Source organism: Nyctereutes procyonoides, unplaced genomic scaffold (assembly GCF_905146905.1).
Source record: "Nyctereutes procyonoides isolate TBG_1078 unplaced genomic scaffold, NYPRO_anot_genome, whole genome shotgun sequence".
NCBI lineage: Eukaryota > Metazoa > Chordata > Mammalia > Carnivora > Canidae > Nyctereutes > Nyctereutes procyonoides.
In genome coordinates this window covers 50849949-50872150 of record NW_026575046.1, presented here as the reverse complement: position 1 = coordinate 50872150, position 22202 = coordinate 50849949, and the positions used below count along the sequence as shown (strand labels likewise).

The following is a 22202-nucleotide window of genomic DNA, read 5'->3' as shown; positions in this document are numbered from 1 at the left end:
CATCTGTGCTCTTGTTAAATCCCACGCTTGGCCAGACTGCGTACCACACAGCTTGCCGGGCTGTGCTTGGCTGGGGAGGAGAGCCAGGCTCTACACAAGAGGTCTGGGGACAGCTTCTGGAAGACGGGTGGTTTGGGACAGAACCAAGGCCTTGCCTAGCCTCCCTGAGAAGCACGTGCCCTCTTGAAGTCTGATGTTCTGATCCAGAGACATAGTTGTGCTCCCGCCCTGCCCCATGTGTTCATCACGTCTTCCTTTTAGCGGCAGCATCTTCCTTCTGTGGGAAGAGCAGTAGCGGCCACACGCATTCTCTGCAGGTGCAGCCCTGACCGTGCTGTGACATTTATAGTGTGTGTTCCGGTCGAGGAAGGGCTGAGAAGGCTGCAGCATGAGGTGGTGCAGGACCCCATGTCAGAGACCCCTCAGGATACAGCCAGAGGTACTTGGAGTAGAAGGGAGGGGCCTGTGGTCATATGGGTGGGGCATCAGTGGCGGGGGACTGACTGCACAGCCAGTGAGTGTTGGGTCTGGGGCCAGCGCTGGGAAGTGGGGGGGTCAAGGCCAAGTGGAGAGGTGCTCTGCCAGCTTTCCCAAAAGGCTGGAGGAAAGTAAGTTTAGAGGGAAGACTTGGACCTATTGTTTAGCAAGAGAATCTTTTGCCAGAGAAGTGGTGAGCTTCCTGTCTCTGGAGGTATTCAAGTACACTCAAGCAGAGATATGGAAGGATTAGGGTGCTGGGATCCCCAAGGACCCTTCCTGATTCTCTATATCTGGGGAAATGACTGATGATCTGACTGTTCCTCTGTGAGGGATGACTTTGGCCTTGGAGAGAAGACCTTGGGGTGAGAAGCTCTGAGCTGGCTTTTGGGGCCCTGACAAGGACAGGGTGCAGCAACCCTTGGCGAGAGACCAATAATGCTTTCCCTTCCCTGCTTTCAAGGATGGCAGCTGTTGACTCTCCTGCAGCTTGGCATCTGGTTCTTTCAGATTGGCAGAAGGTCATGTTCCAGTAGATGTAAGTGACCAGAGGGCAGACGGGTGGCTCATCCCTAAGATTGAAAGGACAAGGAAAGTCGATGGGCTATGGACAAGGAAAGTCAATGGGCACCTGGGTGAGGTGGCCACAGAGACAGGCTGGGATCCTACGGGGAACCTTCTAGGTAAGGGCAGGTAAGCTGGGAGTGTGCAGAATCAAGGATGACTTCCTTGCAGAGGTGCTGTGAAACAGTTTTAAAAGATGGGGAAGATTGGGAAAAGGGGGAGAGACATTGCAGGCAGTCCCTAAACTTGAGACTAGAGCCAAAAGCTGGGTTCATCAATGTCTATTTGGTTGCAATTGCTAGCAATGGAATTCAACCCAAATGGACTTTTGGAGGGGTTCATGTAATTGAAAAGTCCAGAGTTGGCTGCAGGCATAGCTAGATCCAGCTTTTCAAACAATGTCATCATCTCTTTCCATTACTCAAATCTGCTCTCTCCATGTATTGTGAGGGGCTCCCCGGCGATGGTCACTGACAGCACTCCTCTGATAGCTCCGTAATAAGTTTCAAGAACAGTCTTATTGCCTTGGCTTGGGCCATGCCCAGTCTTGAATCAGGCATGGAAAGCTCTGGTTGGCTTTGACTGAGTCGCAGCCCAATCCTGGGTTAAGAATGTGCAGAAGTATTTCCATGAGGAAGACTGGGGTGCAGTTACCAGAAGGGGGAGAATGGGTAGGTAAGGTGAAACATGTCTGTGGCTCAGGCCTGATCCTGCCACCGATGAGCTTCCTGCTGTGGCCTGCTGCCACCTTTCCTCTGACTTCTGAGCTCTCTTGGCTTCCTTGTCACTATGCTTTGACCTACTGCACAGAGGCTCCTTTTCTTGTCTGAGCATCCTCTTGGTGACTGCCAGATGTCCACATCCTGACCCCTGGAGCTGTGAATATGTGAGCTGACATGGCAAAAGGGACTTCGCAGATGTGATGAAGTCAAGAGCCTTGAGCCGAGGAGACAATCCTGGATTATCCAGGAGGGCTCCATGTAATCACGAGCATCCTTGTGCATGAGGGGGAAGCAGGAGAGGCAGGAGGGGGGGATGTGAGTGCAGACGTGAGATTGGAGGGGTGCCATTTCTGGCTGGGGGCCATGAGCCATGGGATGCAGGTGGCCTTGAGAAGCTGGAAAAGGAAAGAAAATATTCTCATCCAGAGCTTTCCTGAGACCCATTTTGGACTTCTGACCCCCAGAATGGTCACTAATACATGTGGGTTGTTATAAGCCATGAAGTTGGTGGCAATTTGTTACAGTGGCCAGAGGAAACTAATACACCTCTTAGTTCTCGATATCTCACCTTCTGGACATCCTGCTCTGCACTGGCCTCCCTCCCTCACCCAGAGAGTCATCTCCCAGGGGTCGCTGCTGAAGGAGGATTGGGGGTCAGGTCTGTTCCTCTCAACCAGCCCTGCCCCGCCCAGCAGCTTGCGCCAAGGCTCACAGATGGGCCACCGCCTGGGACTTACTCGGAGCCTTCCTCCTCCACAGGGTCAACGCACACTGACAGGCCTCGGTCTCTCCCACCCGGAGAAGTGTTCCTTGTACTTCAACACCTCATTAGCGCCCCCTTCCTTGTACACTCTCCATCAGCTTGAATCACGCTGGGGTGTAACTGCCTGCTTCTCTGGTCTTCCATTAGGCCGTGAGCTTACTGAGGACGTAGGCGGTGTCTGATTCCTGCCACTGGTTCCCCTTACAGGGCCTGCACACAGTAGGTGCTAAGTAAATATTTGTTGAATGAACTATGACAATAGGTGTGCACTAGGCATGCGGGGTGGGTCTGGGAGACTGCCCCCCACCAAAGATGGAATTGGACCTGACTCCTGGCTGTCCCCCCTTAAATCCGTTGTCTCTTCTTCTTGGTTGTCACCTCTCTTACAGTTAGATGTGGCCGCAGGCCAAGTACTGAGTTCTGGCCCATAAAATGCAGTCAGAAGCCATGGGCTTCCTCTTGGGGCTGAAGCTTTTAAGGAGCGGGTGTGTCCTTCCACATTTGCTCCTTTTGCTAGATGGGGGACAAGGAGACAAGTGGTGGAGGCCCCTCCCCACCCTTGATGAAGGGGAAGACGTCCCACTGACTGGGAACACAGGCTCAGGACCATCTTGGGAAGAAGAAGCCAATTCAGATGTGCTACATCTGGGGCACATTTCTACAGCTTGTATGACTCAAATCAATACAGTTGGTACAGAAATTGAGGTGGTGGCCTGGGGTCGAGCCGTGGGTGGGGAGGACATAGCAGTCCCAGGCAGCAAAGCTGAGCGTTCCTGTTATGCAGGTGAGAATGCATGAATGAATCGTTGTCTAGAATGGGCCACGGAAGCAGTTGTTTCAGAGGAAGAGGGAAAGAGCCTGAAAGCTAGCATGCATTTGTTCCTTTTTGCTGCCCACAGCAAGATATTACGAGAAAGACACGAGCTCAAGAAAGAACTGTCCAGTCTGCGGGCTGCAGTGAGAAGCAACAGAGCTCAGAAACACAGGGCCACTCTGGGTTGGCTGGGTTTTCGACTCTGGACTATTGCTTGAGCAAGAAATAAACTTCTACTGAGTTTGAGTGTTCCTTGGCCTCTGAGGTGATTTTTGTAGCAGCTGACATGACCTGATGACACACATGGCATTGGTAACTATCACCTTTGGGTATAAACATCCACTTGGGCTGAGTCTCTGGTGGCAGGAATGGGCCATGCTGAGCCCCCAATCTCAGGCTGGCTCACTCAGCAATCTGTGGCTTGCATCTGCGGCAGAAGGCCGGACACAGGTCCGGCTATAGGATTCCCAATGAACCAGTCTGTGATATTCAGAGAGACACAGAAAGGGCTCTGTTCCCCCAAATAAAAGGCTCCGGGTTTTTGCCACTGAAAACTAGAATTGGCTCCTGGGTGACCAAAGGCAAGGGCAGAGTTAACAACTTGGAAATAATCTCTTGTATTTGCTTAGTTTTATGATTTACAAAGTTCTCTCACATCTGGGATCTCACATGATGCGCCAAACCTATGAGGAAGGTGTTACTCAGATTTTTCAGAAGACAGATCCAGAGGCTTCAGGATTAATGAGTTGCCAAGGGTCACACAGCTAATGAGCAAGGGAGCGAATCCAAGGCCAGCTTCCCTTCCCCTCTCTAGAAATTTGCTGTTTAATGACTGAGATGTGGAAGGGCGTCTTTATCCCTGGGGCCTGGTGATCGCGGGTGCCCTTGTGTGTGTGGGGGGAGGGGGTCGATGACAGTGGAGTCTTTGCATTTCTGTAAGCCTCAGTGACCCCAAGTACTGGGATTCTGCTGGACAGAAAGACCGTGAAGGGCGGGTAAGCTTGCCCAGAAAAATCTTTCCTGATGATACACCTGAGCCCCAGAGAAGCCAGATGAGCTGCAATGAGCACCCAGGATTTCTGTCCGTACTGAAGGCCCCCATCTATCACTCACTCACTGTGCCCCGCTCACCACTGGCCTTGCCTCCTTGGCTGGCTCCCCTGCACTCTGAAGGGGGACTCTCACCTGCTCCCCCCATCATCACCACCTTTCCATGCCCTGTGCTGCCAGGTTGGGCCCTGGGTACCGAGGTGGGGTTCCGGGGGCTGGAGTCCCAGCCTGGACTTGCTGTATTGGATTGGGCCACTGACATTTGCTGGTCTTTGGCCACTCAGCCTCCCCACCCCCTTCACTGGGGAACCTGTACCTCCTGCACTGTTGCTGGGGTTGTCCTGGGGCTGTCTAACAAGGTGGCTGTGTTCTCCAGACCAGGCCGGGGCCTGGCCTTACTCCAGGGGTTTTCAATTATAGGGAGAGACCACCAGAGGTCATCACAGTGGTGGCAATGTGGCAGAGAGAAGAGGCAAAGCCCTCTCATCCCAAGCTGCTCTGGCATTTGCTGAGCTCAATCCTCTGGCTTTCCCTTCATTTCGGGAGCTACCTGACATCTTTCCAGTAGATTCAGTTCCCTCCCATCAGGGTTTAGGGCTTGCAGCCAAGGAGTCTTGATGCAGACAGAACCCCAAGTAGATAGTAGGAAAGATTTTCTAAAGCCTTCTTTAGAACAATGTAGTGCACATTTATTGAAAACCAACGGTGTGCTAGCTCCTGTGCTGGGCACTGGGGTTCCAGAGAGGTACCTATCTCCTTCACAGCCTGGAAGAGCTCATGGTCTGTGGCAGCAGGTGGTGGAGAGACAGAGTCCGCGCTCTGCTGTGCCGTGTCTCCCATGTAATAAACTCCCAACTGCTAATTCAATTGGCACCCAGAAGGGTTTGCTCCTGCTTCCTCTCATTTCCCTTAAAAAAATCAATAAACTGCTCATAATGTCTTTAATAAAGACAAAATCAGAGCTTTTTATAACCTTATTATAGGGTTGGCATTTTCAGTGTTTTTCCCCAAAGCTGAAATCAAGTTAATGTGGCATCATTTGGGAATCAGGGGACTGAGACGATTGTTTATGATAAATTAGCCAATAACTGACCTGAGTTTGGCGGTTTACCATTTTCAGAGACTCCCATGGGCGTCACAACAACCCTGCAGGTTAGAAGATTAGCTCAGAGATGGGAAGGCACCTGCCAAAATTCACACAGCAAGGTGGAAATGGTGGAGCTGGGGTTCGATCCTGGATATGCCTGACCCCTCAGCCCTGGTTTTCTCCTGGGAGCAGTGTGGATGGCCAGCTGGAGCTCTGGGACCTGCAGGATGGTGGGGCTGGGCGGAGATGCTTTCTGCAGGGAGAAGGCTTCTGGAAGGGCAGTTGCTTGCAGGCCGTGCTGGGAGAGCATCCACGTTCCCGCACCGCCCCCTGGTGGACTCCCTGAGCCTGGCCTCCTGGCTGTAGGAGGGTTGGGCTGGGAGGTTCAGGCTGATGGTGGCTATGGGTGGGTTTGGGAAACCTTCCTGGTGGAATAGCCTCTGCGTTTGGACAGCTGAATGCTTAAGCCTTCCAGATGAGGGAACAGATGTTCGTGTATTTGCTTGTTTGTGTGAAAAGTGTTTATTCATTAATGCTTTCAACCTGTCTCCAGAGACAACTGCACACCCCTGCCCAAAAGCTGATGACCTGGCACTGCCCTTGCCCTCATGGGAGGGTCAGGCCCACAGATAGATGCCCACGATGTGGGGAAAATGAGGGCACTGTGAAGCCAGGCCCGGGGCATCCTGGCAATTCTAACTTGGGTAGGAATGGGGAGTGGTGAGAGGAGTGAGGGAAAGGTTTCTGGGTAACAGGTCGGGTGAGTATGGAGAGGAGCTGGGGTAAGACGGGTACAGAGGGAGCAGTATGTCCACTGTGAAGACAACGGCCCGAAGCTCCAAGGGCCCTCACTTTCAGGGCTCTGACTTCATGTTGCAGTCATCGTTTTGGATCCTTTTCTTTCAGGAGACCCAGCCCAGATTACATGAGCTTTAGGGGCTCCAGCTTATGGGGTTCTGACCCCTGGGCAAAGGAGAAGCCAAAGCAGGGGTACACTAGACTGTGGGGGTGGTGTGGCCAGAGCCCTGGGGAGGGCCTTGAGGCTGCAGGGGAGAGGCAGGGAGTAGCAGGTTGGCTCAGCTAAGAAATTCAACTCTGTCCTGAGAGCAATGGGGTCCTATTAAAAGGTTCTGAGCAGGAGAGTGGCTGGGCTACCCCTGAGTTAGGAAGTTTTTGACAGAACAGAGAGCTCTCCCAGAGCAACCCCCAGACCCAGGCAGAGGGCCCCCCAGCTATGGTTCCCGTGTTTTGGCAGACTCTGCCCTGGGCCTCTAACCATGTGGTTCCCAACAGGTGCAGAGCCCATGGGCCAGGAGGCTGTGCCCCCCGGAGTCCACCACCAAACCCCTCTTCCAGAACACACCTTGGGAAGCTGCGACCTGACTCCAGGATCTGTGCAGGACTGGCCTGGCTCCAGCCTCCAGAGGGTGGACCATGCTGATGGTATGTGCATGGTTAGGTCCAAGGATAGCTATTTGGGGGGTGTGGAGAAGGAGTTGGAGGGTGCCAACTAGGAGATAGAGGGCAGCAGGCAGCTGGAGCTGCTGTAAGGTAGGAGATGGCATGTGTCTGTGGTGTCTCTTTGTTGCCCTTCATTTCCTCCAGAGATTTCTGAGCCCCTGCACTGTGCTATGGTCTGGGCTCACCATGCCAGGCCCAGTGGTCTCCTGGGCTAGATGTGCTCTGCAGGCTGCTGCTGGTGGGAGGTGCCAAGAATGGGTTCTGTAGGTGGGAATCCAGAGGCTGGGGTTGCACACAGGCATGAGTGTGTTCTTTGAGGAGCCAGGCTGAGGATGGACGTCAGGCCAAACAGGGGAGACAGTCCTAGTGCTGCTGTGTGCCTGATGTAGATACATGGGGGAGGGAGGGACAAGAGAAAGGGCTAGGACCCAGATGCCAGTGTGAGGAGTCCTCAGTTCATATTTCTTGGCTCTTGCTGTGTAGCTCAGGAGTAGGTCAAGTGGCTTAAGAGTCCAGGACTGGGGTAAAGGCACAAGGGGAGAGGGCACTGTTGGGGCTGGGGACCCATGGGGACCTATCTCTGGCAATCTGGGCTCTGGGACACAGGCCAGACCTCCTGTTCACTCCGGAACAAGATTCCCACCATGTCTGCAGCCCCTAGAAGGCAGCAGGAGGCCCCCAAAGGCGGGGAGGAGGTGCTTGTCTGGCCCAGCCTGATAATTAGACCCTTCAATTGCAATTACTTTTGTAATTAGCTCAGCTGGTAATTGCAACAGAAGGTGGTAATTTCTGTCCTTCACAGAAACTCCCTCTGAATTGAGCTTTGCTTGTCTGTCTAGGGTGCTGGGTAGAGCTCTGGGGAGCTCTGGGGTCCTGGGTGGGAGCAGTTACACACAGGGTGGGGGCTTGGCTCAAAGTGAAGCATTTGGGTTCTGCTCACCCCCTGGGGTGGGACATGCAGGGTACAGCAAGTGGGTGCTTGGGGCTCTGCCCTTGTGTGTGGGCTGACCTAGTGACTTGCTTCTATCACTTCCACAGTAGGTTACAAAAGATTGCGACTTCTAGTTTGTCAGCAAACTTTCTTTACTGCCCCTGGCTTGCACGCTTCGAGGAAGTCAGCTGCTGTGTCGGGGAGGCCCGTGCAGGAAGGAACCAAATGCTGCCAACAACCAGTGAGTGAGCTTGGCAGCCGATCCTTCCCTATGTGAGCCTTCAAATGAGACCATAGACCCCTGGGCTGACACACCTGGATCACAACCTCTTGAGAAACCCTGACACAGAAAAGCCAACTAAACAGATCCCAGATTCCTGACCCTAGAAACTGCGAGATAGTAAACGTGTGTTGTTTTAAGCTGCCACTTTCTGGTCTAAGTTGTTACAGAGCAACAGTTAACTAGTACATGGACAAACTGTTAAGTGAACTATGTTCTGTCCCTTGACCTTGACAAAGAATACTTTAAAGACTACCTGAGAGGTCAGGTTCAAATCTAGAATCTTTGAACTCCTTAGAGTTCTGCACCAGCACATGGTAGGAGGGAGGGTGCTGGACCGTGGCATGAGGCCACCCCCCTTCTCTTCACACCCTAGCTCCATCCCATATGCCCCAGATCTTGTACATGCCTGAGGCTTAAAACTCCATACGCCAGCCCCCCCACTGGCTCACACCATTGGCATGGTCTGCCTTAAGAGGTTGGATCTAGGGAAAGGGCCTGTGCAGGCCATAGAATTGGGCTTTAGTGCTAATCTGGCCGAGGAAATCAAGAGTCTCAAATGTGGTTTAGAAGAGACAGTTGAGCTGCTAGTGGGCACATCCTCTTGGCCCCACAGACTCCTACTTCTGTGAGGTGCTGCTGGAGGTCCAGGGCAGGACTGTCTGAGGCTCAGGGATCACAGCAGGGGCCCTCCTTGCCCGAGTCTGAGGGCCACCCTGGGAGGGTCCCTTGTTCCGACCTTCCCAGACAGAAGTGAGGCACCCCCAGGGATAGGCCAGAACAAACATGAACCTGGAGAGACAGGAAGCGTTGGGGGAATTAAATAATACCAGTTCAGGGAACCGTGGGTGGCGCAGCGGTTTAGCGCCTGCCTTTGGCCCAGGGCGCGATCCTGGAGACCCGGGATCGAATCCCACGTCGGGCTCCGGGTGCATGGAGCCTGCTTCTCCCTCTGCCTATGTCTCTGCCTCTCTCTCTGTGTGTGACTATCATAAATAAAAAAAAAAATTAAAAAAAAATAATACCAGTTCAGTGTTCACTGGGGCCTATTCTGTGCCAAACACTTGCCAGGCTCTGGCAACCAGAGATTTGAAGGACACAGCTGCTGCCTTCCCGGTTAGTAGCGAAGCTCAAAATAGACCCAGTCCTTCTCCCCAAGCAAGCCGGTTCTTGAAAACCTACACATAGGAGAAGTTTTTTTGTTTTACAGGCCTTCATTCAATTAGAATGGACTGAGTACATGTTACATGCCAGGAGTTGGGTATTAAGCAGGAGGGACGTATTAGCATAGGAGTTATTAGGAAGCTCATAGATCCCTGGGAGAACCGGCTGCCCTCTGAAGCCCGTCCTGCCCAAGAGCCTGATGCCCTGCTGCCTGAGCCCACAGCCTTCTGCTAGGAGTTTATTTTTCAATCTCAGGTGCTTGTTGCCTTTGATCAGGAAATTCTAAGTCATACGTCATGTACCCGAAGGGCGATGGATGAAATGCAGATGTTTGCATCCTATATTGGGCAGGAGGACTTCGCAATAGAGGAAACCCTGTGCAGGTGGGAGGGCGCTGGCGTGGGCGGCCGTGATTGACAGCTGCCTCCATGGCAACGAGAGCAGGGACTCGGGAGTCCCAGGGCGAAAGGCAGCAGCGGCGCTCAGCCCTGCACCCAGGCGAAGCGCGGACGTTTCCTACTAATAACGGGCCGCTTGCTTTTGGAGACCACTGGTTTGAGGAAGAAGAATGGATCTGATCTTGCCAAATAAAGGATTTTCAATCCCTTCCAATATTTTTTTTTTTTTTGTGAGTCACATTCTATTTCCATTTGGGGCAAATATTTTAACAACCCCACGAATGAACAGTTGTTGGCAATTGTTGCAGTTTATAACCTCCAGCCTGGGACTTCCTCCCCCTTCTCACTGGGTTGTCACCTTCCTGACCGCCCCCCCACCACCACGTTTTTGTCTGCATATTGCAAAAAAAAAAAAAAAAAAGTTGATTTCAGAATGTAAAAATAAAAAAATAAGACTGCAAATCAATGTTTATATTTAAACATATTCTGCAAGCGGTAATATTATGCCAGCTGGTGAACTGCAGTTGAATTCAACACTAATAGAGTCATTTAAGGTGGGGTCTGAAAACATTTGCATACGTTGATAAGATATGGAGTAAATCCTCTCAGATTAGCATATCTGTACAGGAAGGCCTTCCTCAAGCTTCAAACTCTGATTTTTTAAAACTTGGAACCTTAACTACCTTCATCTGGTGACATGTAAACCAGTTATTTACTTTAAAATTATGGGGCTTTTAAAGCGAATATTCACTAGATATAGAGTAGGTGCTGGGCGCTTTGAATACATGATCTCATTCAATCCTGATTTGATCCTTATACTAATGGCTACTCCCACTTCACAGATGGGAAAACCAAGGTACACAGGAATGGCAACAGGCCCTAAAGCTTCCTTAGAACTTGAACTGGAGCCAAAATTCAGATCTGAGGGTTCCGAGATCAAGAAAGGAGTGAAGGTCCTTCTCAGCAAAGGTCTCAAAACCTCCGTGGTTGAGCATCTGCCTTTGGCTCAGGTCGTGATCCCGGGGTCCTGGGATCGAATCCCACATCTGGCTCCTTGCAGGGAGCGTGCTTCTCCCTTTGCTTATGTCTCTACCTCTCTCCCTGTGTCTCTCAGGAATAAATAAATAAAATCTTGGAAAAAATAAAAAGATCTCGAAACCTTGAGATCCACAGATTACCTCTTTACTTTCTCTTATCTTTGGTCAAAAAAGAATGGGGCTTGTCAACAATGATGTGGTGGGCCTGACCACAGTTTCAGAGAGATGAGGGCAGTTTAATCACCACCACCCCCACCTCGCCCACAGCTGTTAAGAGTGATTTAGGTCCGGTCCAGAGTTTGTTGTGCTTGAAACGGATGGTAATGCTATTTTATAACCTCACTTGTTGTCCACGATGGATCAAAATCAATACTTCTAGATTATCCAAGTCAAAATTTAGGATAGTTAAAAAGATCATTTGGCTGGTGGGAGAGGCTGCCCCTCCAAGAGAATGTCCCCAGGTCCATAACTATTTTTATTTCCATTTTACACTTGGTGAAAGCGATACACAGAGTATCTTTGTCCTGAGGGATTCCCAATATCAGAAACTGTGACCACTGAGAATATACCATATCAAAAGTAATTTTTATATAATCATGAGTTGAGCTGAGCTATGGTTAACAAGTTATACTTTGTAGACATCTAAAATTTTGTATTTTGTAGTTACTTAACTGAGCGTTTAATTTTTTTTTTCAAACTTTACATTTTCTTGTATTTGGGGAGCTCTGATTCCCCCCTCCCCCCCCCCCCCCCCCCCCCCGCACTTCCTAAATATCTCTGGAGTCTCCGAAAAACTTATAGTGCTTAATGGATAGAGTAACCCTGCCAGCAGAGGGCACCCCTGCCCACTGCCATGGTTAGAAAAACCAGATTTTGCTGAAGCATAATTTTCTAAAGATTAAAAACATAACTCATACAAATGTATAGTCAACACGTGACAGGGTTTAATTTAACCCATTCTTGGGGGAACAAGCAAGATGGTAGAGCTGGCTCCAGGTGGTATCTGAGAGGCAGCTATACATCTGGAAAGGAAGAATCTTGAAATAGGCTGCTGAGACATTAAAACTGGCCAGTGTCCTACGGGGCAGTAAACTGTAACTTTTAGCATTATTTTTTCTACTGAACAGAAGTCAAATGCATTTTTTTCTTTTTTTTTTCAAATGCATTTCTACTGGACCACAAGAAAATCATTTGCAATTTATCAGTCTTGTATGAATTAGCATGTAACTGCAGAGTCTGGTTCCTGATCAACAATAAATAGTCAATAAAAGGACTTTCCCCTAGAGAATCATGTAATACTGGTTGGGCCTGCTGGTCACACTCCCGTATGACCCTCAGAGGACATGCCATCACCTTTATTTCCAAATCTTGAATTAAATTTTCTTAAGAACAAAATGGTTTTTTCTGGACAAGTTCTCACCGGGGTCAGGGCTGATTGTAGATGGGTAGGTACCTGGGCAGGTACATAGTTTGGCACCTCTCCAGGTCTAACATCTCTCAGTCTCTGGTCAACACTTAGTAGAGCCATGGACAACTGATTTTTCTATAACAGAAACTAGATCCAGAAAGAAAGTCACTCATTCATGTCTATGGTCCCAGCGAGTCAGTTCTGAAAATACTCAGCAAAACATTTCCTGTTTTTTGGTGGTTGTTATTCCTTCCTTAGGCTACCTTTGGGAGGATGGATCCAAATCAAATAACAAGTGGGAGGCATAGTAAAGAGTTTTAATTTAATTTTATTTTATTTTTTTATTTTTATTTTTTTTTAAATTTTTATTTATTTATGATAGTCACACGAGAGAGAGAGAGAGAGAGAGAGAGGAGAGAGACAGAGACACAGGCAGAGGGAGAAGCAGGCTCCGTGCACCGGGAGCCCGACGTGGGATTCGATCCCGGGTCTCCAGGATCACGCCCTGGGCCAAAGGCAGGCGCCAAACCGCTGCGCCACCCAGGGATCCCAAGAGTTTTAATTTTAGATAATACTTTTTTTTTTAATTGGTAAGCAACAGGAATGGCTGGGTTTTGGAATTTCAGCAGATGTCACTGTGAATGCCAAGCTTGCTCTGATGACAGGTGTATACAGCAAAATGTCCAGAATAGGCAAATCCGTAGAGATATAAAGGAGATTGGTGGTTGTCGGGGGTCGGGGAGTAACTGCCAGTGGGTATGAGGTTTCTTTCCAGGATGATGGAAATGTTCTGGAATCAGACTGGTGATGCTTGCACAACTTGGTGGATATACTAAAAAGTACTGAATTGCATACTTTAAAGGATGAATTTTATGGTATGTGAATGCTATCTTAATACAAAAAAAAATATCCAGAGACAGATCAGCACAGCAAGTTATTTTTAAAAATTCCACAATAGGGAGTCATTTACTGTGCTGGAAACATAGGGGTCAGTGCACATTTTGCCAGCTATAAGACAAGAATGGTTCTAGAAAGCTGAGTGAACATATTGGTGGTTATCTTCATGATGTTTCAGGGCTCCCTCCCCTATCTAGATGGCTCAAACCACAACTCAGCTTGGGCTGGGTCTACCTTTAGTGACAAGTTTAAGGGGGGCTGTAAGCTCCATGAACTGAGAAGATACCCCTCCCCCTCCTCTCTTTGTAATATGAGTGGAAAATGTTTCAAACTATTTGAAACACCTGCTTAGATCCAGTCAGTGTTTCCCATTTTATGCTGTGTGAGACATGATCTTCACGTCAGAAAACACTATCATGCTGCATGTAGCTTTTGTGAGACAACCATTTTCTGAGGATGTAACCATGAGGAAAATTCACCTTAAATAATTGTTGTCTCCATGGTTTCATCAAATGTCTTTATTGATCATGTCTCTTAATCCTTAATCTTTAATCTTAAACCTCAACCTGCAGGGTAGATTTTATTACCCTTGTGTAACCAAAATGACGTGTGGGGCCTCCTAATCTCTTGAGATCCGGGCAAAGTTGGTTTGATCTCCCCCCAACTCACAACCTTCAGGAAGTCTAAAACCCTCCTGGAGATTCTGGTGCCCCCCCCCAAAGGACTCAGATTCTCAGATTTTCCTCTGCATTTGAGCACATGTCTCCTCTGGGACCCTTTTTGTTATGTTCTTTGTAGACCTAGATGTGAAACTCCACCCCCTTCCTAAATTCCCCCCAAGAGCCATTTACACAAAATATGTACAAGTATAGTGAACTTTCCTGGAGATTTTGTGTGTGTGTAGGAGGAGAGATGGAGAATCAATGTGTATGGCTATAAAATGAACACTAGGCATTCCCCTTTGATCCCCAAAGCATCATTTGGAAAAGTGTACTAGGAAAACATCACCCTGTCCCCATCTTAGCAGCTCTTGATTTTTTCCTCTTTTCCCATCGCTTCTCCTCATCATCTGCCCACCCCACATGGTACCTCAGGAACTCCAAATTTTTTCCCCACCGTTACACAGATAAATGCATTTTCAGATTCAACTAGGTGCTCAACAGAACAAAAGGGACCTATTTATCAAAAAAGGGGCAAGTTTTCAGTTAGGTTATGAATAGCATAAAGAAAAATCAGTTAGGTTATGAATAGCATAAAGAAAAATGTCTCCAGTACCACCATTTCATGGATGAGAAAGTGAGGGTCAGAGAGAACTGTGTCTGTCACTCCAATTGTCCTGTCTGGCTCAGTCCCCCAGATCAGATGCACACTGTTTCTATGGGAGAAGAGTCTGGAGTAAACTCAGAATGAACTCTATCCCTAAATCTCCGTGAGATGTTGGGTGCCCAGGGCAACTCTGACTTGATCTCACATCCTAGGTTGAGCTCAAGGTTATGAGAGGCTTCCCTCTCTCTTCCTCATTGGGGCATGGCATTCTTGGAAGGCAGTGCCAGGGCCAGGGCCCAGATTTGAGTCTTTGACATATTGCTGCCAGGTGCTAGAGAATGAATAGGCCAGGGTAGAGAACAAACAGAAGGTAGATAAGAGACTGGAAGCAACTGTACTACTGGGGAGTGGGAAAGCTTAGAGAGGTCCCAGGAATTGCCAGGTGCTAGAGAGACCCACGTCTCCTCCATTAGATGGGTTTTGGCTCTGTAGACCTCTGGAATTGGGCAGATTTCAGTTCCTATTCAGTCTCTGCCTTTGTGTTGGATAAGATGGTCATCCAGTAACTTTCACCCCCACCTCTACTGCAATTCCATGGGAGGAGTAAATTTACTCCCTTTATCCATGACTTGGCCATGGGACTTGCATTGCCTAATATGTTCGTAGGCAAGATGCTCGGGAACTTGAAATGCACTTGTGCTGCTGGGCTTGCTGTCTGGTGTATCCCTGACATGACCATGACACGAACGTGCCTAGGTAGGCTTACTGGTCTCAAGAGAGAATGGGAGGCATGTAAAACAAAGCAGAGCCCATCCTAGGTTAGCTAGTTTACAGATTCATGAGCTAAATAAATGTTTACTGTCATTTTCTGGCATGCTTATTATGCAGCACTACTGTGGCCATCATGAGCTAATTAATACAATCTCTCACCAACTGTGTGACTTGGGAAAGCTGGCTTCCTCCATGGAGACCCACAGGAAGAAGGCAGGACTTAGTAGAGCTCATGGAAAGCCTGGGGTGAGCCCGAGGACAGTTCAGGGAATTAGTTAAATGTCCTGTCCTGCACTAACTGGAGGTAGGGCATCTCTAAGGGGAATATTCTAACTTCTAGGTAATGAAAGAAGGCACGGTGCATGATAGAAAAGACACAGGTGGGAGGGTGGGGTTGTAGAGAGCCAGGCCTTCCACCCGCCAGGGTACTGGGGGGAGTACAGATGATCTGTGCCTCTCTGAAGGGTGATTAGGTAACATGTATACTCCATTTCCAGAATTACACCTATAGGTGTGCTAAACGAGCATACACACACACCACCACCACCACCACCACCGCCACCAAAACCCACTTGCATATGTGCACAAGGAAATATTGTCAGACGATCAAGATACTTGTTTAATCAGCTAAAAATTAGAAATGACTCAAATGTTCATGGCTTCCTAGCCATGGACTCTATGGAACAGCCTCTGGTGGTTAACAATAATGAAGGAGCCCTTTATGGGCTAACATCTTGAATCTCGAAGACACATTACTGGATTCAGTTCACAAAGTAGAGTATAATGTTTATGTTGAAAAGCAAACAAAACTGAACCAAACACCACACAGCCAACTGTACAGCAGTGGTTGCCTCAGGGGAATTGCTAGGGGAAAGGACGGGGAGGGGTGGTCAAAGGGACTCTGGCTTTCTCTGTAATGTTGCAAATTTGAAGACAAGTGGGTCTGGATTAGAACCTCACCCATGTCACATACTTGGGTTTTTAACTCTGGGCAATTGTGTCTCTCTTCAGGCCCCAGCTGATGGGGATGTGGAGGAAATGAGTTGGTGTCTGTGGAGGGTCTGACAATGTCTGGGCGCAGGAAGGGGCTCATTAATCTCAGTTGAAAACAAAAGATAGGGCCAGCTGAGACCTACACAGCCCAGCCTGCAGGTCCCTCTGGAGCCCCATTTCCTCGGGCATCCTGCCAGGACTACTGGACACATAGAGCCCTGGCAACACTCCAGCAAATGAAGGCTGTAGTCCAGCCGGACCAGTGCTCTGGCTTATACAGAGCATCTCAGGGCATGAGAAGCATATTGTGTTGTGTGACCTCAAGTAGGGAAGTCAAGGGCATGGCAGGGACATCTGCAATGATCTTCAAAAATAACAAGTTATGAACGCCTCAGAGCTGCTGGCTGGGTGAGGGGGAGCTTTTCCCAGTCACCCTCCAGCCTGTTAGTGACCATTGATGGCTCCTGAATTCTCGCTGGAATGCTTGGAATTCTGGGACATGTGTGTCCTTGGCTATTATTTCTTGCTTGAGTGGTCTCTCAAGAACCCACTCAAATGGACAAAGAAGATGACAAATTCACCCTCAAAGCTCTACATGGAGTCAGGTCAGCAAAGGTGAACTGGTGGCTAATTAGCTGAGACGGGGTTCCAAAGGGATCTCCTCAATCTGGACTACTGAGCATTCCCTCCCACCCACCACGCTTCTAACTTGAGTTTCAGCACATCCCCAGCCTGCCCCAGGAATGCATTCCTTCAGAGGGTCATGACTGCCTGGGCCACATCCTCCCATGCTCCGCTCCCTGCACCTTCCATCAGGCTTTAGCCAACCCAGCATTGGCCCCCGTGTCCCATTCTTTCCATGATTCCCTGGTAATTTTAGGTACAAGCCAGTCTCTCTGGAGAGTGGGGCGGGGCTGTCCCTTTGGGTTCCCAGCATGGATCCACAGTCTGCAGGAGAGCCTGTAGTAGATCTACAGTCCCCCTCCCCAGCAGTGGGGCTGCTCCCTCAACTGGAGTCTGAATGATCTTTCCATAACACAGACCTCATCATTTTAATCCCTCCTGATGAAGACCCTTCCAAGCCATCCCAAGACTCATGTCCCCAAGGCAGCTGCTTCAGGGGCCTGCTCTCACTCCCTGAGGTAAGACCTTCTAGGCTCTCTGGTCTCCTCCCCTGTCCCCTCTCTTTCCCTCCCTGCTCTGCCTAGTTGGCAATAATGCTTTTACTTCTTTCTGGCTTCCTATTGGCGGGATCTAAACCTGTTGGAAGAGGATTCTGGAAATTGTGATTCCCAGGCTTCCAGCCCTGGCTGCCTATATAGTACCCCCCTATTCATCACATCCACTGCTATAGTTCAGGGGACATTTCCCTGTCCTTTGCTTCCACCCACATAGAACTGCTTAATACCATCTATTGACTCAATCTGCTACTCATCTTTCCCAAGTCTCCCTTGACACAGCTTTGTCTTCTCTCCCCTGAAAAATCATATTTAACCATATTAAAAGCCATTTTGAGCCAAGCAGTTCCCATAAGCCTTGACTGAGATGACTCATAATCTCTTCTCTGCTTCTGGTGGGCATTTATCAAGGTATGCCATTTTGCATTTGCTGGAAGGCCCAAAGTTCAGGACTCTACAGCCTTTTCCAGCCTCCTCCCTTCCCTCCCAGGGGAACACTGATCACTGCTGTCATGGCAAATCTGGTCAGCATCCTCTCTTCATCTTCCAAACCTTTCCATTGGTGTCTTTGGCATTTATTCCTGGCCCCAAATCCATGAACCTTTTCTTGATCTGGTGGTCAATCTTATTTGCTCCTCAACCGCCTAGTCCACTGCAGACTGCCTCAACTGACACAGTTTCCATGTTAAAGATGTTTTTTCCTCTTCCTGAACAAAGGCATCTCTGAAGCTGACCACTGAGGAAACAGTGTCTTCCCCAACCCTTCCTGAGCACCCACCATGTACCTGGTTCATCTGGTGAGCGAGGCAAAGGCCTGACCCTTGTGACCAGCCTGTCCTTCATTGCCAGTGTGGTGTTTCTCTAGTTCCCGGAGAACTCCTTGACTTCCTAAGGGAGCTTCCAAATTTCTTTACCCCAGCATTTTACCATAAGTCCTTTTCTAAATCAAGACACGCCGTGTGATGAAGTTTGGGGAGTATTCCTCACCAGGAAGTTAAAAAATAAAACTGCAAGGCAGCATCTGTTTCGATAGCTTTATTGGAACATGATGGTAACACAGAACATGGATTTGGAGGCCCATCGCAGATGCTCCTCCTCTAGACAGCATGGGCCCCACTTCTGCAGCCAGCAGAGGCTCCGGGGAGCCTCCAGAAGGGTGGGGATAGCTGAGAGAGACACAGACCCAAGGAGGCCCCTGCCATGGCAGGCAGTGGGTGGGCACACTGGGTCAGAACCCTGACCAACTGACACTGTGACCAGCCAGACTGGTCTTATGCCTCCAACTACTTGGCCATGAGTTAGAGACCCACCTGCCTCAGACTCCCGGGAAAACGTCTGAGGAGGGGATTCTGGGGCTTCTAGAAGGAATTGAGCCCTCTGAGATTGAGCACCTCTGAGGGCTACTGGGGCAAATCATGCCTTCCGGTATATTGGCAGATAAACTGCTTAAAGCCCTTACTAGCTCTTCTAGAGGCTAGACATACAAGAGTTAATAGAAACAGGCAGGGCCCATGACCTCCTGAGTGGGGGAGACGGACAGGGGTGAGGAAACCAGATAGATGGCTGTAAATTACAAACACGTGATGGCTTCTGAGGACAGTTGTGGTGTGTGTTGGGGGAGGCCTGACCTCATGGGGTGGGTCAAGGAAGACTTCCTCAAACAGTGATATTTCAGCTGAGGCCTCATGGCCAGACGGGTAAGAAGAGTATTCCACGTCATGGAAATAGTTTGGTGCATGGCCCGGTAGCAGCTAGCAGCAGGAGAATAAACAAACAGAAAGGAGAGGCCGGGAGGGTTGGGATGAAGAGACAGAGCGGAGCCTGGCAGGAGGAGGCAGGAGGCTCCATGTCGGGGCTGAGCACACAGGACCACTGGGCCATGAGAAAGATGACAGCCTGCGTGTGCCACGTGACCACATGACCAGGGCAGCCTTCCGCATAGCCCGCTGTGGCTGTTGGGAGCGGAGGGTTGAGGGAGGCCGGTGGGAGACGTGGAAAGCTGTCAGGAAGCTGTCTCAGTCTCCAGGGATGGCAGTGTGGGACCGAGTGAGGACAGGGCAGGTGGAGAGAATCAAGCAGATGGGTACATGTGGAGCTAGGACTCGAGAAAGCTGACCAGGAGGAGCTAAGGCTGACCTTCGGGCCCAGAAGGCAGGCTTCTGTCTGAGACAAGGAACCTGGCAGAGGGGCAAGTGCAGGGAGCAGGTCAAGAGTGTGGTTGTGAACATGCTAAACTAAAAGTCGGTACCTTCGAAACACCCAGGTGGAGATGTCAGGTGCACAGCCATGAGCAGAAAGCTCCCAAAGGAAGCCTAGGCTCCAGGCACATATCTGTGAGTCATTTCCTCACAGTAAGTGTCCTGGCGACTTCCGTTATGAGGGTGCAGATGAGGCCACAGAGGGAAAGAAATCGCAGTGAGAAGAGAAGGCTCATGGGACAGGCACATCTGACAGCCTGGGAGGGGACCGTGAGCCACAGGAGGGCGGGGAAGGCCTGGGTGTGCACAGAGGGGGGTGCCACCTGGGGCTGTTGGAACTGAGGGTGGAGTGGGCTCAGGGAGGGGCGGTGGGTAGCAGGGAGGATCCATGCACACCCTCGTGTTTCTCCGGGGCTGTCAGCACCCCGACCTCCTTGGGTCTCTTCAATAACCCTGTAAATAGCAAAGGGGGATCTACCCCCTTGGATGGAGGAGCCAAGAGCTGCTCAGAACCATCACTTCTAATGCAGCCAAGGTCACGCACCCAGCAGAGGATGCTGTGGGGTCAACTGCTCCCACCATGCCATCTCTCCCTGACTCTGGCATCCTACCCACTGTCCTCGCACCTGCCCCACCTGTTTGCTCTGCTCCGCACCGCTTCTTGTTGATGAAAAGCACCAGAGAGGGGCAGTACTGCAGCGTGAAGGGATCCCTCAGGCTCCAGGTCTGAGCTAGAGAAGGGTAGGCTGAGTCAAGCACACACCTTGACCTCTCCCCTGAGTGTGGGCTTGAGGCCAGACTTTCTGCCCTTGCTCCTGTTCATTCATTTACTCAACAACGATCTTTTGAGTGCCTCAAACGAGCCAGGCACACCTGCTAGCTGAATGCCCTGGGGGCAGGTCCCGTCTTCTTTCGAACCTCAGTTTCTACCTCCATAAAGTAGGTTGGTGCTTCTTACCACGTTATAAGGATTACATGAGCTCGTGCAGGTGAAGTACCTGCACACTGCAGGTGCTCATTAAAGGCTAATTTCCTTCCTTTCTTTCCCTTCCCTTGCCTTTCCTTTCCTTCATCCTACAGAATCCATGAAGAAGTGAGAGGCTCACTCTTTATGGCCACACCCTCTGCTGTGCTCTGAGGGCCTGTGCATTCCCATGTGTACAAATCCATGCACACACCTGTGCACATACCTCCCCCGCATCCAGCCATCTCTGCTCATGACTCAGGGCCAGCACCAATGTGAGCTTTGAACCCCTGGGATTCAGTGGACCCAGGCCCAGGAGAGTTCTGAACATCTGCTGGGAATACTGAGCACAGAACAGGCTGTTCCACACTAGACCCAAGGACCCCAGCACTCCACTGTGTGCTCTGGGAGTCCCTAGACTCAGGCTAGGGTGCATCTTCGGTGGCTTTGGGGGCTTCTGGGTCCTTAATGGCTCCAGGAGTCAAATCTTGGTGACCAGAAGCAGTATCTTCTGTGTCCTGGGCGGGGTCTAGACAGCCTCGGAGGGGAGAGTCCTCACCGCTTCCTGGGGTGGTGTCCTCGGTGGCTCCTCAGACAGTGGCTCGCCTGGCTGCTCCTCTGAGGGGCCTCTCATGTGTCTCTGGAGGAACCTAAGTCCCCAAAGGCTCTTGCAGCAGCTTAGAAGGTTGCTGGAGCACACAGTGCAGGATAGCGTTGGCTTCCTGAGGAGACACAAGCACAGGTCAGGGCTGAGATGACCACGGAGCAAGGCCAGTGGGCCCAGGGCCCACCCTCTGGCCTTTACTTCTTCTAAGCCAGCCTTGGGCAGGCAGGAGTGGGGGTGGGGTGGGTGGGTGGGATGGGGTGTGGGCCCCTCCTTCGCCACCAAGGCAGCAGGGACTTCTTCCCTCAACCCACAGAGAAGAGCATTCAGGAGACCTGCTTTCAGATCTCAGGCCTGCTTCCAACATGCTGGGTGCCCCTTAACTCCTCTGAACGCCAAATGGAGGAAAAAATAACCACCTTCCCAATGCTTGGGAGATTTAAGTGTTACCAAGTATGTACAAAAGTACCCCACACATTGCCCACTCACAATAATATTATGCCTGCTGCCCAATTAATGTTTACTGTTTCTCACTCCTTAATGAAATGATTCCTAAACATCAACAGTATGCCTTGCATGGATGGAAGGAAGGCTGAGAGAAGACACACAGATTTGTTCAGCCTTGGATTCAAGTCGGTTGTGAGCACATCTGTCCCCAGTAGAATGAGTGCTCCCCAAAGGCGAGGCTCTTGCCCTGGCATTTAGGGCTGCCATATAGTAGTTCCTCAGTTAATGGCTGTTGGGTTGATCTCATCAAAGAACAGAGCACTGAAGACTGAGTTAGCTTAAACCTTGGTAGGAAAGTTTTTAACAAAGTATCTGGCATATTTTTTTAGGAAAAAGAGGGTTTTCCTCACTCACTCCTGGGCATACAGAGTTCCTTGTCCTGTGGCCTGCTAAGGTGCTGGTGGCAGACCTGCTTTTCTCTTTAGCTACTTTTGGTGACTAAGAATTCCTCTATCACTTTTATTTCAAGCCAGAGGGGAAGGCTCAAGGTGGCGCTGCTGTGTTTTCAGCACCCAGCACCTGCAGATCTCCCTTTATTAGAGCAGAGAACAGGAGGCAGGCTCAGAGCTTCAATCAAGGAATTGGATCTGCTCAAACTTTGATGACATTGTTTTGTGTCATTGTATCTCTGCTCACAAGTTCTTTTTGTATTCCACAAGTGATTACTG

The 22202-nt window shown here is 50.0% G+C and overlaps 1 protein-coding gene across 3 annotated transcripts in view; it reads right to left on the bottom strand.

The window, feature by feature from the left end:
• Positions 1-1949: 1949 nt before the first annotated feature.
• The window catches only part of HRH2 (histamine receptor H2), a 69831-nt gene continuing 49578 nt past the window's right edge, over positions 1950-22202 (bottom strand). For 2 of the 3 annotated variants that reach the window (XM_055325899.1, XM_055325900.1), the window contains exon 3: positions 18282-21145. In XM_055325899.1, the coding sequence (XP_055181874.1) occupies positions 20953-21145 (193 nt within the window). In that variant the 3' untranslated portion in view covers positions 18282-20952. Of the gene's footprint in view, positions 2159-18281; positions 21146-22202 lie in introns of those variants that run through there. The other variant, XM_055325901.1, reaches the window with a different exon arrangement.